The sequence below is a fragment of the Amia ocellicauda genome, chromosome 21, assembly GCF_036373705.1.
Source record: "Amia ocellicauda isolate fAmiCal2 chromosome 21, fAmiCal2.hap1, whole genome shotgun sequence".
Lineage (NCBI taxonomy): Eukaryota > Metazoa > Chordata > Actinopteri > Amiiformes > Amiidae > Amia > Amia ocellicauda.
The window spans coordinates 13,780,216-13,793,751 of NC_089870.1; the positions used below are offsets into that span (position 1 = coordinate 13,780,216).

General features: G+C 41.4%; 1 protein-coding gene across 4 annotated transcripts in view; it reads left to right on the forward strand.

The window, feature by feature from the left end:
- The window catches only part of wdr25 (WD repeat domain 25), a 31,685-nt gene that overhangs the window by 15,571 nt on the left and 2,578 nt on the right, over positions 1–13,536 (forward strand). For all 4 annotated transcript variants that reach the window (XM_066694939.1, XM_066694940.1, XM_066694938.1 and 1 more), the window contains exons 3-4: positions 2,268–2,415; positions 12,882–13,012. In XM_066694939.1, the coding sequence (XP_066551036.1) occupies positions 2,268–2,415; positions 12,882–13,012 (279 nt within the window). The remainder of the gene's footprint in view (positions 1–2,267; positions 2,416–12,881; positions 13,013–13,536) is intronic.

Sequence of the window (13,536 nt, forward strand, 5' to 3'; positions counted from 1 at the left end):
ATGTTACACTCTCCTTTATTCTGAACGGCTTCTGAACGCCTCCTGTTAATAATTAAGACTATAGGAGTAGAAGGGTTTGATTAAGGAAAAATCATGTCCTACATAAATGTCCTCAAATAAATCTGACAGGATGGACCCAAAGGAGATGGGAGAAAAAGTTACAGTCTGTTGACGTGCAGAAATATAGAGTGCACGACACAGTTCAGAGCATTGCGGTGCTGTGCGTGCGACAGCTCCTGTGCCACAACTCCTCAGACCTCGGGTTATTACAGGGGATAATGGGATTGTGGTGTGCGATTCTGAGATGACATTGGTGGCCGTTATTTAAACCAAGGACTGTACACAACCCTGAGACATGGAGGTCTAATGCATTTAACACAGACCTCCCTGAGCACTTTCTGAAATAAAGGGGCGCTGTCTCACAGAAACCGCCTTATAAATGTCTCCATTTCGAATTAAGTTGCCAGCTCAGTGAAATGAATCCTGTGTGATTTGATCTGTATCTTTGTTCTTGTAGCATGTAAAGCCATCTTGGCAGACTGCTATGCTTCCTAATTGTAAAGACAATTGGCTTTATGATGGAAAAGCAGATGCATGAAAAATAGGTGTTGTTCTAGAGGAGACTGTTTGATGAGGTCTCTCTGGCCGACAAATCATATCAAAGTCTGACTCAGACTGGGCTGCCTGTGGCGAAGGGAAAACGATGAAACTGCCCGTGCTGTGGATTTTCTTGCCTTTTCATTGATAATGTCAGGCTGTTTCTATTTCAGTGACAAAAGCAATTTCTGGTCATTTGAAAGCCAGGGATCAGACATCCATCTCTTCTCTTTGAAACCAAGGCAACCTGTGATATCCATGAACGCACGGGGAGAATAGACTTACCACATTATTGAAATCTCTCGTTTTGTTATTTTTTATGTGAGGTATTAAAGGTGTTGTAGTCCGCCACTATGCAACTTGAAAAATAGTTTCTTATTTTGAAGGAACTGAGAAAATCCAAGATGAATTCTAGGCCTTTCTGTGCCACCTGGTTTAATAATATAGGCATATATAAACCAACGTGTATTAACCTGATTGGACTGGTGTAATTAAATTACACTTGATGCACACCTTTTACAATGGACTGTTACAACGCTCCCATTGATGAGCCTCAGACTTAGATATGCAGTTGCCCACAGAATGGGATAAAGATAACACTGTCTGGCTAAGTACAGCCCTCCAAGACAAGCTGTTTTGCAGTTCTGGAACCAGGGAGCGGATCACAGAGTCCGGTTCTTGGGAATTGTGTTCCTTATGTCACCAGCCAGTAACAAACATTAGTCCCCAGTAGTTAAACCCAAAACACAAGTCTCCAGTGCTGAGCCTTGAGCAAGATGTGATGTTTGCTATTTCAAGTCTCCCCTTTTAGAGTATCGCACACAGTTCAATCAGATGCTTTTGCACTCTGGGAAGGCAGATGTTGAGGCCCAGAGCTGTGCCTATGCCTCATCATTCCTTGTGGACTAATAGCCACCCTGCAGACAGACACTGTGTCAGGTTTGGTTTTTGTTTTCAGTTTGAAATCCCAGGATGCAATCCCAGCAGATGGGATCTGAGTAATAAATGGGAAAAGTGAAACTAGTCCATTATATTTTTACAATGCCTGCCTGGAGCTGTAAAACATTAAAGTTAATCAAGTGGTTTCTATTTTTGGCATACTATCACAGTGTGTCCTTTGGGAGCGCTCCAGTGTGTTGTATGAAACGCACAAAAAATATATTTGGTTTAAAGTGCTGTTTTTTAGCTTCTTTCTGTTTAATAATGCATTTGTACAGGGTGGACAGATAGTGAGGGAACAGCTGTAAAAGCTAGTAAGGCTTTGCTAAAGAGGGCAAATTTCAAAAGAAGTTTTCGGGGTGCTACGAATCAGACAGCTAGATCCCTCAAACATGCACCAGATTCACTTCGTATCTACAGATGTGTTATTAAGCTGATTGTGAGTTATATATGCCATAATAATCTAATTATAGAGTGCATGTTAGTACCAGACAACTTGTTGAAATTAAATGACATATCTTTTGTATGTTGTCAATCATTTCTTACACAGGCCTCTTCAGGTTGACAATGTTTTATTTTTTGTTGCGGGTATACGGAAGGAATTGCTTTACTTCGACTGCATAGTTCATACCCATGGTTTGGAGAGTGCACGTTGTTTTTCCCAATATAGTCAACCATCAGGCCATCCAGGCAGCGTGCTGAGCTGAGCTGTGCTGTGCTGTGTCTCGCAGGTGTGGGATGGGGCTGGCAGTGGACGCTGTGTGCAGATGTGTTGCAGTCACACGGGGGCAGTGAAGGATGCCTGCTGGACGCCCTGTGGGACACGCATCCTCAGCGGCTCCTTCGACTCTACGGCGCGCCTCTCTGACGTGGAGACGGGTGAGTCCCACTCAGTCACTGGCTGCTGCAGCAGTAGATTATAAATGCATTCCTGTGGAATTATCCAACACAGGAAAGTGATTTGTGCAAACACTGATCTACACATGCAGTTATTAAAATGAACATAATGCTTCTTCCCTATCATTTGGGTGAAGCTGACTGCAGACTAGTTGTGTCACTCTGACACTCTTTTGTAAAAAGGGACAAAAGTCTGGCTGATTGTTGGAAGTTGGAGGCCAATGTTTTGTCACAGCATTTGTTGTTTGGCAGGTGTGCGCGAGCGAGGGATTTGGCAGGATTTCACTCTGGTACATCTGATTGCTTTAACATAAAGTGCTATCCTTTAACTCACTCATTTTTTATTATTTTGTGCTGTTATAAATCCCATTGAGATTGGAAGAAACTTTTTTTTTTTTAAGCATGAAAGTACAAATCAGTGTTTGTCTCTTTCCCTGTAACAGTGCGCTCTTCAGGGAGTGTGTCTACCCCGAGGTTGCTGGTCACAGGCAATCCTTTGTTTAACTTCCTATTATCTGATGCGGAGCAGAATTAGCGAAAAGTAAAAAACGCTTTAAAAAATGGAGCAGGTTTTCATTAGGCAGTCTCTTGGTTGTGTGTGTCGTGGGAATGGGGAGTGCAGCACTGTCTCTGTCCCTGACAGGCGGCTGCTGCTCTGGGAACAAACCCAGCTACTGAACCACTGCAGGCATATTAATTAATTTACTAAAACCTTTGCATTTGCTTATGAATTTGCAGTTGTTGTCTTGCTTATAAAATAACCATAATTAAACTGCATTTATTGTGCTTTACTATAATCAAAAATATTATTATTATGCTATATATTTGAATGGGAATTAATTATTAAATTAAAAGTTCCAGTAGGTTTTGCAGCAGCCCCTCTGTGCTGGAACTGATTGTATCTCATTTATGTATTTATTTGTATTGTGGAAGGGAGGGGGTGCACCTCGATCATTCTCTCATAGCTCTGTTGCTCGCAGGAGAGACATTGATAGATTGTCTCTTTCCAAAAGCTGCTTGTAAGTAAACAATTCCACTTCAGCCGCAGAGTGGATTTGTAAACTGCCGTAGATTGCCAGCCTCTCGTACTACAAAGGTACAGTTCTATTTCTGGAGAGCTGTTTGATTATTGCTGTGGGTAGAACATTAGATTCATAAGCCGTTATTGCTTTGCTTTGTGCAAGTCTTAGATTATTTTATTTCAGACGCAAGAAAACAATATTTAAGGAGCTCTCTGAAGCTTAAGTTTAAACAAAGTCAGTTTTTCATAAAATTGATGTTTTCCTCTCAACCACCACTAACTATATTATAACTGATATTATTACACAGCACAATAAAATCTCAGCCAGGATGAAGTGACTTTTCTTTCAACCTGTTTTTTTCTTTGCTGTGTAATAATAAAAAAAGCAACATTTATGGACTGTGTGTTTGGTTTTTCATCACATAATATGAGTTTCAGCACTCTGCGGCAGCTTTATAAGGAGATGTTTTGGGGCGGTCATTTTCTGAAAGTCAATAAAAGAACAACAAACGTACAAACAAAAAAGACAAAAATATCCAGAGAATGAAACTGAATGCTATCCAATCTGTCCCAGTGTGCTGAGTTTATTGTGGTAAGCCAACAATATGAAACAACAACTGCACGAGCTCTGTGACACACACGTTAACATGAAGCTGCACATCCTAGGAACCAGAAGCTGCATTTTCTCCCCTGCTTTTCTGTCAATTCTTTCGATATATACCCTGTACAATTGTTCCACAGACCCATTAAATATTACAACAGCTCAGGGAGGAAATCAATACTGAATATATTGCTACAGGCATCCCACCGCTCTCTGCCCAGTGACTTAATCTAATTTTAATCTCGTCTGTCACTCTCCATGCGCTGGGGTGACTCATGCAGTGTCAATAAATTGCCAATTCTTTGTGCCAAGTAAACCTCTGTTGCTGGTGCTGGAGATGTGAGTGGCACCCTCATTTCAGAGGGTTGTTTCCAGCACGGGGGGGGGAGCAGAGGTTTGGGTGTGCTTTGTGATTTATTGATTTACGTATTTTTTTATTTAACAAAAAAATGCAAATATTACTGCATACAAGGTATTGTGCTTCTCGGCACTGTCCTTTGTAACCAAATCATATAAAGCAGTTTTTGAGTTGGTTGAGTGTTTTAAAGTAGTAGCCCATTCATTCAAGGAGGGAACATCTGAATTCCCTGCCTTGTGTATTTTCCCAAGGTATATTGTAAGGAGATGCTTCAGAGAATTCATTATTTGAACCTGAGACAAAATTGAAATGAATGCATCAGAAAATAAAACATTTGTCTTCCAAACCAAGCAAGCGCAAACTCATATGTATGTAAATGATATGGCAACGTGAGTGGAACCAGGCATTGAGAAGTGGCGCTCCCTGTTTTTAACATTAAGGTAAATGTTTTAGGATTTTCTTCCCAGTCTTTTGTAGCACTCCTGCATGGCTAAGGTACTCAGCTGTGAAACGGCATAGCTGCGTTTTTGTATTCTGGGCCAGTACTTCGAGCTGTTTCCTCCTGCTGGGTAACTACCACTAAGGACCTGCAGCACTGCACCGTCTGCACGGATAGTTCAGGACCCAAAATCTGGACTTCTGCCAGCTAGAGCAAAGGTTCTGTTCCCATCCCACGCCTCTCTGTGTCTGTCACTACGACTGCACAGCTCATTATTTACAGCATTCTTTAGAAATGTTGGCCCATATTGATAGGATAGCATCTTGCAGTTGATGGAGATTTGTGGGATGCACATCCAGGGCACGAAGCTCCCGTTCCACCACATCCCAAAGATGCTTTATTGGGTTGAGATCTGGTGACTGTGGGGGCCCGTTTAGTACAGTGAACTCATTGTCATGTTCAAGAAACCAATTTGAAATGATTCGACCTTTGTGACATGGTGCATTATCCTGCTGGAAGTAGCCATCAGAGGATGGGTACATGGTGGTCATAAAGGGATGGACATGGTCAGAAACAATGCTCAGGTAGGCCGTGGCATTTAAACGATGCCCAATTGGCACTAAGGGGCCTAAAGTGTGCCAAGAAAACATCCCCCACACCATTACACCACCACCAGCAGCCTGCACAGTGGTAACAAGGCATGATGGATCCATGTTCTCATTCTGTTTACGCCAAATTCTGACTCTACCATCTGAATGTCTCAACAGAAATCGAGACTCATCAGACCAGGCAACATTTTTCCAGTCTTCAACTGTCCAATTTTGGTGAGCTTGTGCAAATTGTAGCCTCTTTTTCCTATTTGTAGTGGAGATGAGTGGTACCCGGTGAGGTCTTCTGCTGTTGTAGCCCATCCGCCTCAAGTTTGTACGTGTTGTGGCTTCACAAATGCTTTGCTGCATACCTCGGTTGTAACGAGTGCTTATTTCAGTCAAAGTTGCTCTTCTATCAGCTTGAATCAGTCGGCCCATTCTCCTCTGACCTCTAGCATCAACAAGGCATTTTCGCCCACAGGACTGCCGCATACTGGATGTTTTTCCCTTTTCACACCATTCTTTGTAAACCCTAGAAATGGTTGTGCGTGAAAATCCCAGTAACTGAGCAGATTGTGAAATACTCAGACCGGCCCGTCTGGCACCAACAACCATGCCACGATCAAAATTGCTTAAATCACCTTTCTTTCCCATTCAGACATTCAGTTTGGAGTTCAGGAGATTGTCTTGACCAGGACCACACCCCTAAATGCATTGAAGCAACTGCCATGTGATTGGTTGGTTAGATAATTGCATTAATGAGAAATTGAACAGGTGTTCCTAATAATCCTTTAGGTGAGTGTATATTCGCAATGAAGGATTCTAGGTCAGAATGAATGAAGAACTAGCCTGCGTAAGCAGGTATATTTTGCCTTTTATTCTTCTAAACAGTGGGCTAAAAAAAGCCCTGCTTCATTCACGTCGCTGGAAGGCAGTTGCGTTTGCTGACGTTTTCATGTTTTTTACTTGATGTAATTCATATCAGTGTTCTGCAGATTTTGTTAGTGAGGAAGAGTTGTTATGAATTGCCAAAGGCAGTGTACATCCAAGACGGGGACAAAAGGAAACAAATATACAAGAATAATTTTAAAAAAAAATGAATATTTTCATTCTGAGGCTTTACTATGTAATGTTAACACATTGGATGCTTCCCTCTACCTGCCCTTCAGGTTGGCTAATAATAGACACACAGCAGGACAGAGTGGGAGAGATAGGAAGCAGGAACCGGGTGACTGAGACCTGAAGAGTTTATTTGCCAGCACCATCTGCTACACTGCAGACCACTTCCGTACAGCTCTCAAGTTGAACCCCAGTAGTGTCTGTGGCCTAACATGAATTCGCACCCTGAAGATCCGCTTCCTTGTCGCCTCCTCAGATATGTGTGTGGGCTGAATATTGAAAAACCATGCATATAGCATTTTCCTGTTTCCATCTTTTTATCATCTGTAACATCAAAAAACAGCCATATTGCACTCATCTTACCAATCTGACATGGTTTGTAGCTGCTCCTCTCCATTGGAAGTGACACCTGCTTGACTTGGTTAAAAAATACATTTGGAAATGCCAACATGGAGAGAAATGCTTCAGTGGAGCTATAGTGTCAATTAAGCAGCCAGCAACAACAGAAAATCAGGCTAAACAAAATGAGAATGTGTAGGAGAAACATTGAATAATCAATTCAATAACACTTGTAGGTGTAAGGTTGACATGAGAGACGCCTGCCCAATGCAGAGAAGAAATCGGGCATTTTGGTCTTTGAAAAATGTGCAGCTAGCACTTCGGCACAAATGCTTTTGCAAAATATGCAGCAAAAGTATGCCCTGCTAGCCTTCTCTGCTTTTGACTCAGAAGTCTACAGTTTCTTGCATAATCAAGTTTTACATCCCAACACGAGAAGCTTCTGCCTCAGGCTGTTGACTGCACCGGCCCAGGTTTCACACGTGAATGTAATAAATGTAATAACAGGTTCTCACTCTGAAACAGGCTGGCACTGGGGCGCAGGTGGTTGAGAGAGAAATCTGAGAACATTTGCAGTTAGGGACATGTTGCTACTAAAACCGAACAGTCTCCTTATCTTGGCTTTGAGCTAAGCTAATCACGTTTCTTAATTAAAATGTGAAGGAACTTATTAATTATGTAAAAGACTAATTTTTCTTAATTTTCTATAACAGACATTGTAGCTTCCATTGGTAGATTATTTGGAAAGCAATTGTTTAGTAAAAGTACAGATAAGTTTGCAAAAAAAACATTGAAATGTAAAAACTATGTTATTGGTAGTAATGTGGAGTTCATAATAATTGAGTGTTGTTTTCTGTCTGAAAGTAGATTTGAGAGTGATATAGCAAGGTTTTGCTACAAGTATTAAGCTTAAACCCAAGATTAACATCTTTTCCATTTACACAATGGAACCTTGCATCTCTTGCACACTCTCCAGCTTCAAGCTAGCAGCCAAATAAAACTTTATCACTAATGTCCGTTCTTGACATCTTCGGATCTCGTACTCTGTGGTCAGCAGGGGGCTTACATTTAATTACTAAAACTTATAAATTGATTCCCAAACCACGCTTCTCAAAGTCTGCTCTATTGAAACAGAATCGATAATAATAAAGTGATTAGACAAAATGCACAACACTTGTGGATCTGAACACATGACACCCCAAGCAGTGAATAATGCCAACAAATAATAAATTACAGGCATAAAAGTGGCAGTGGCTGAACATAATCAATATTAAACACATGCAACTAATTAGTGACAAATCAATGCCTGTTCATCACCTCCAGTGAAAATGGGTATGAATTTTAATTTTGCCATTCATAGGAAATGCAACAAACCTACCCGGCAAAGCTTCATCTGCAAAGATCGCTTCTCTTGGTATTCAGGAAACTCTTAAAAAAGTCAACAGAAACATCATGGTTTTCTATCTTCCCTCTCCTGTAACAAACGTAATTAATCTCTTCTTTGCCTGAAGGATACTGATAATTGGTATTGAAAGAACCCCTGCTAATTGCACATTGAAGTTCAGTGTCTCTCTTGCGTGGTGACCTAGATTAAAAAAAAATATATATATCATATGCAAAGCATCTCACAAATCTGAACGCCTGTCACTGGATTGGAATAAAAGTGCTTTAATTTATTCTGTGATCGGCTACAGAGAATTGTGACTCTTGACTGCTTTTGTCAGAAGAGCTCGTCTTGTCAACTTTCGTGAGATACCTAGTGAAGTGGAGACAAACATAAAGCAAATCTCACTGCGCTCAGACAAGGGCATTTTGCCTGGTAATTAAAATAAATCAGATGGGTCAGAGATTAAGCAGCTTGAAGCAGTTTGAGGGCAATTAGAAATACCTGCTTCTTCAGCCCATTTCATACTGTTCTCACACCTGGGATAAGAGGGTATGACACACTGTGAGGAATAACCGGACGCATTCTTCTGTGGCTCCAACTTCCTTTTCCATAGATAGAGGCTGCTGTCGAGTGGTGTATCTCTGTTTGAATAATTCATTCAATTAAATATTGAGTTTACTGTGTCAGGAGCAGAATTAGATTTGAATGGGTAATTTCAGAAGGCGAGTCTGTCACGCTGAAGAATGTGCATTAAAATGCTGTTACAGGTTGAAAGTGTTTACTTTCAAATTTCCCTCAAACTGCTTTTCATCTACAGTTATTTTTCATTTGTATATGATGGAGAAGCACAAACTGCTTTAGAACATTTTTTTCGATATGGAAAAATATTCACTTGTGTTACATGCAAGTGAAAGATTACCCCCACGAATGTAAAACATCCATTGAAAAACAAATTCTGTTCAAAGCCTATACAGTGGTAGTAGTCTACATATATGCTGAGGCTCAGCTGGTAAAACTGAAATAATCAGTAGGAGCCAACGAGACATGCTTATCTCGCAAGCTGGCTTCAGGTTATAGTAGAGATTGTAAGCCCCATGTCAGTGTCAAGAGACTGTGAGGATATATACATCCTATACATACAAGCTTAGTGAGGCTCAAACATGAGGACTGGAGATTTCACATGCGCTTGTGTCACGTCAGGAGGGCTAGGGTTTAAGTTCCTCAGACTCTACAATGGGCTGAAATTGGTCGCTCTGAAACAGCATGCAACTGAGCGGGCAGTGATTTTTTTTTTTTGATGTTTAGTCCTTCTTCACTCTGTCCTAACCCCTCTGTGATTAAAGTGGAGACAGACATTAGCTTTGCAGCAACACAAATCCCTGTAGTCATACAAAATTGAATAGTAGATTTTATTTTTTCACATACAGAGGGAGCGTAGCTAGCAGAGCACTTGTCTCTAGACAACAGTAAAGTGATGGGAGAACTTCATTGTTAAGCAGTGGAGACATACAGCACAAGAACGTGTCAGGTTACAGAACGCAAGACTGAGCTTTGCTCCACTTACATGGTTAAGAGTATATTTGGGAACTTTCATTTTGTCTCCTCGATACAGGCATTTATCCCATGGATAAAGTGGATAACTGTGTTTTAGAGACAGATGGGGGTTATCTGGGAAGGGTGAGAGCAGTGTGCAGAAGGAGGTTTTCTCTTTTGAAATCACAAATGTCTTGAGGTTCTCAGGCAATTACATAAAAAATAAGATTTTTTACATGTAGGTCACCAGCAACCTAAAAAAAAGATGAAGGAAAAATGTGCAGATTGCGTGTCCTTTAATCAATTTTTAAAGGCCTGGTTAAAGGCTTGCTCATGTCAGACCCATAGAGGAAATGGGCTTTTAAGATAATCTTATCAGGGCTTCTTAGATGAAGCCATGTCTTTATGCTCCTTGGCTCTATGAATTCTGCATCAAGCTATAGCAGAGGTTAAACGACTAGGTTTATCTCAATACCAGCTAACTTATTTACTGTAGGTTACCTGTGAGTCATCTTTACATCTATATCTATGACATTGTATCTGTATGTCCTTCTCTAGCACTGCATTAGCACAGTGCTCTGGACAATTATAGAAACATTCATGGATAGTAAATTCAGTATCATATTGAAATGTGGGAGCTGTTGAATGGGACCAAACGGCACCTTCAAGTTGGCTTCGAGTCAGCTTGTTAGTCTCCAATGTAGACCAGTAGAGGGAGCTGTTGGCTGGGTGTGATTGGAGTGCTGGTTGTGCTTGAGGGTGCATGTGTCATCTCTGAGCACTAGTGACGCAGTCTGGTCCTTGACAGCATCCTTCATAGGGAACACCTGCCAGTGGCACCGGAAAGCTAATCAGGCAGTTGATGCATCAACAGGAAACTGCCAGGGAGTTCCTGAGAGAGCGTCCTTCAACAAGCCACCGAGCATACGTCTCCTTTCGCCTTCACCACTCTGATATGCTGTTATATTGTTGCCTAAGGCACTTTTAGGGAGCTAAAACATAATAAAACATTCATGGAGGAAATACTGAGACAGATGGAACGCAGGGTTCACGTGATGTTATTTTTTTATATCCCGAAAAGTTTTCCCCCAAAACACTTTATATTGCCTTGCAAAATATTGGAATATGGACAGATCTTTAAAATGCCAACCGTGTGTATGCTCATGTATGTCTCTGAGATATTGCCTTTGGTCAAGCGCGTGCCCAGCCTGGTAGCTGGTGCCTGCTGGGTTGGGCTCCCACTCACCACAGCCCTGTACTGAATGAAGCACTTATTGAAAATGGATGGATAGAGTAGGAGAAAATATTGCAACCCTCTCTCTGCTGCTCAGCTTATGACTAGTCTGAAATGGCAAAATGTGAGCAGAAAACCTGGCATGAATGTAGAACCTTCTAGAGAATCATTAGACTACTATTAACTGAGCTGCTTGTAGAAGAGCAGAGGTATTGTAGGGTTGACTTCAAATACAAAAGGTTATGTCACAAAGGGTGGTTTAGCATTTGGCATTCCCAAACAGCAGAGAGTGTCAGTTGGTAGTGAGGAAGGAACTTGCTTGTCTTTTGTTGAAATTTACCATAATTGCTCAGCTGCCTAATCAACTCAAAACATGTAATTTTCCAGAACAGTTGAAAAATGTGACTTTTTTTTTTCTTCTTCTTATATTGAACAAAATTGCTCTCCTCCCTGGCTGTACTATTAAATGCTGGGAATCTGTCCACGTATTCAAGTGCTTGGGAGTGGAGCCTTTTCATTGCACGACATAGTGTGAATTTAGCTGTCAGCGTGGCAATCAGGTTCAAGTACGGCTACAAGACTACTGACAGGATAATTGCCGGCAGGATTCGGGTTCATGAAGGCCAGACTAAAGGAAAGGAAAGTGGCGATGTGAATATATTTGTAGTTATGTGCATTAACAGTGTGCATTCCACTTTAAAAACCCTTTTGTATATTTTTTTAACCATAAAGCACTGTCAGATATCTGATAGGTCTCACAATATTGCATGTAGCAAACAGTAGTAACACAAGGCGTGACTTTACATTTATAAAAAAATATATTGAAATAAAACCTGAAATGTGACGTGCACTAGTAAAGAAAACATTTGACCTCCTTCCCATGGTTTCTGTGGGTAGTTTAAATGTGCATATTTGTGTTATAATAAATTTTTGCAGGTCACATTGCAGAAGACTGTCTCCAGATGCTGCGGTTGAAATTCACTTTTTGTCGGTTCAGCGCCTCCCCTACATGGAATGAAGAATGCTTATGCATGAATAGAGGTCTATAACAAACCTGAAGCCCACACAAAGAGATGCAGTTTTAACTGGTTTCATTTATATGTACTGCGACACAGTGCAGGGAGTAGTGCACAACTTGCACTACCCAGCTAAGATCCTAAAGACAGTATATAATATATGCATGCAGTGAGTACAGATAATATTTCTACAAGCTATACTTCACTAATGTCCTTGAGGTGTTCTAATAGATGTGCACTTTGCTGTTTAAGATACTAAATAAATCAGAAACATTTAGAGAAAGTACAAAGGTCTGGAACCCAGGACCTCTTCAGCCAGGATCCACTTGGCATGAGATATGGAATCCGTTATTGAATTAGCTGCTTAATGTGGGTTCTGTTTTAGAGGGGGGGGAAAACTTTAATCTGACTACGCATGCAAAAAGCATGAATGATTAACCGTTAATCACTTGCAAATTGTCGTGCAATTATGAATCCTGTTGAGACTTTTATTGCTGCAGCAAAAGACCATATCTGTGACAACTGTGCTTTGGTTCATGCGAATGTGGAGGGAGGGGATGTGGAATACACGATGGTGTAATGTCTACCTTTGTTCAATTGGAAAGTTTACAGTAAAGCACTATCTTGACATTACATTCCTTTTAGATCCAGTGATTTAATTACAAAACAAATACTGTCTACAGACCAGACACAGCACTCTTTAATACAATATTGCATGTGACAGGCCGGGAGCTTGCTTGACAGATCAACAATCACCGGATCAGATTGCAATTATCCACTGTAATTGTCTAATTTGCATTTTCATGTGCAGGTCAGCAAGTATCCAGCCTGAACAGCCAGTTTAAGGTGACCTCCTTGGCCATCCAGCCCAGTGACCCCAATGTGTTCCTGTGTGGGGGCTTCAGCGCCGAGGTCAAGGCCTGGGATCTGAGAAGCAGCAAGGTCAGCTTCCCACTGCATGGCCTCCTAGGGTTTCGTTGCTTTATATAATCTTTGACGTCTAGCTCAGCTTATCTCTGTAGGTTGGAATGCCTTGCCTTAAGACTGTAGCCCACAAACGGATAGAGACTGATACGGACGCTGTGATACTGCAAATTAATCCAATTCCGTTCATGCTTGTGAGGAAATAATGAATTCTGTTAAGGCCATGAAACACAGCTTGGCCTAACAGCGTGCCTGTTTATCAGGAGGAAATCCCAGCTCTTTCTGCTCTTCCATCCTGCTGGATTCTGGGGCCACAAGGAGCCAGTTGCCACAGCTGGACGTCCATGCTCAGACAGCTCTCACTGTGCGCCCGTTCATTTTGTGAAAGCACTACTGCATGCTGGTGTTAATAGAGTATTCAAGTCTCTGCTGTATTCACAGGTGGTAGGTGAATCCTGTGTAAGTGATACTCCCGAGTGGGTTATGTCATAATGGAGGGGTGATTGCTCCTGCCAGCGGTGTAAGATGATTTCACAATGGAG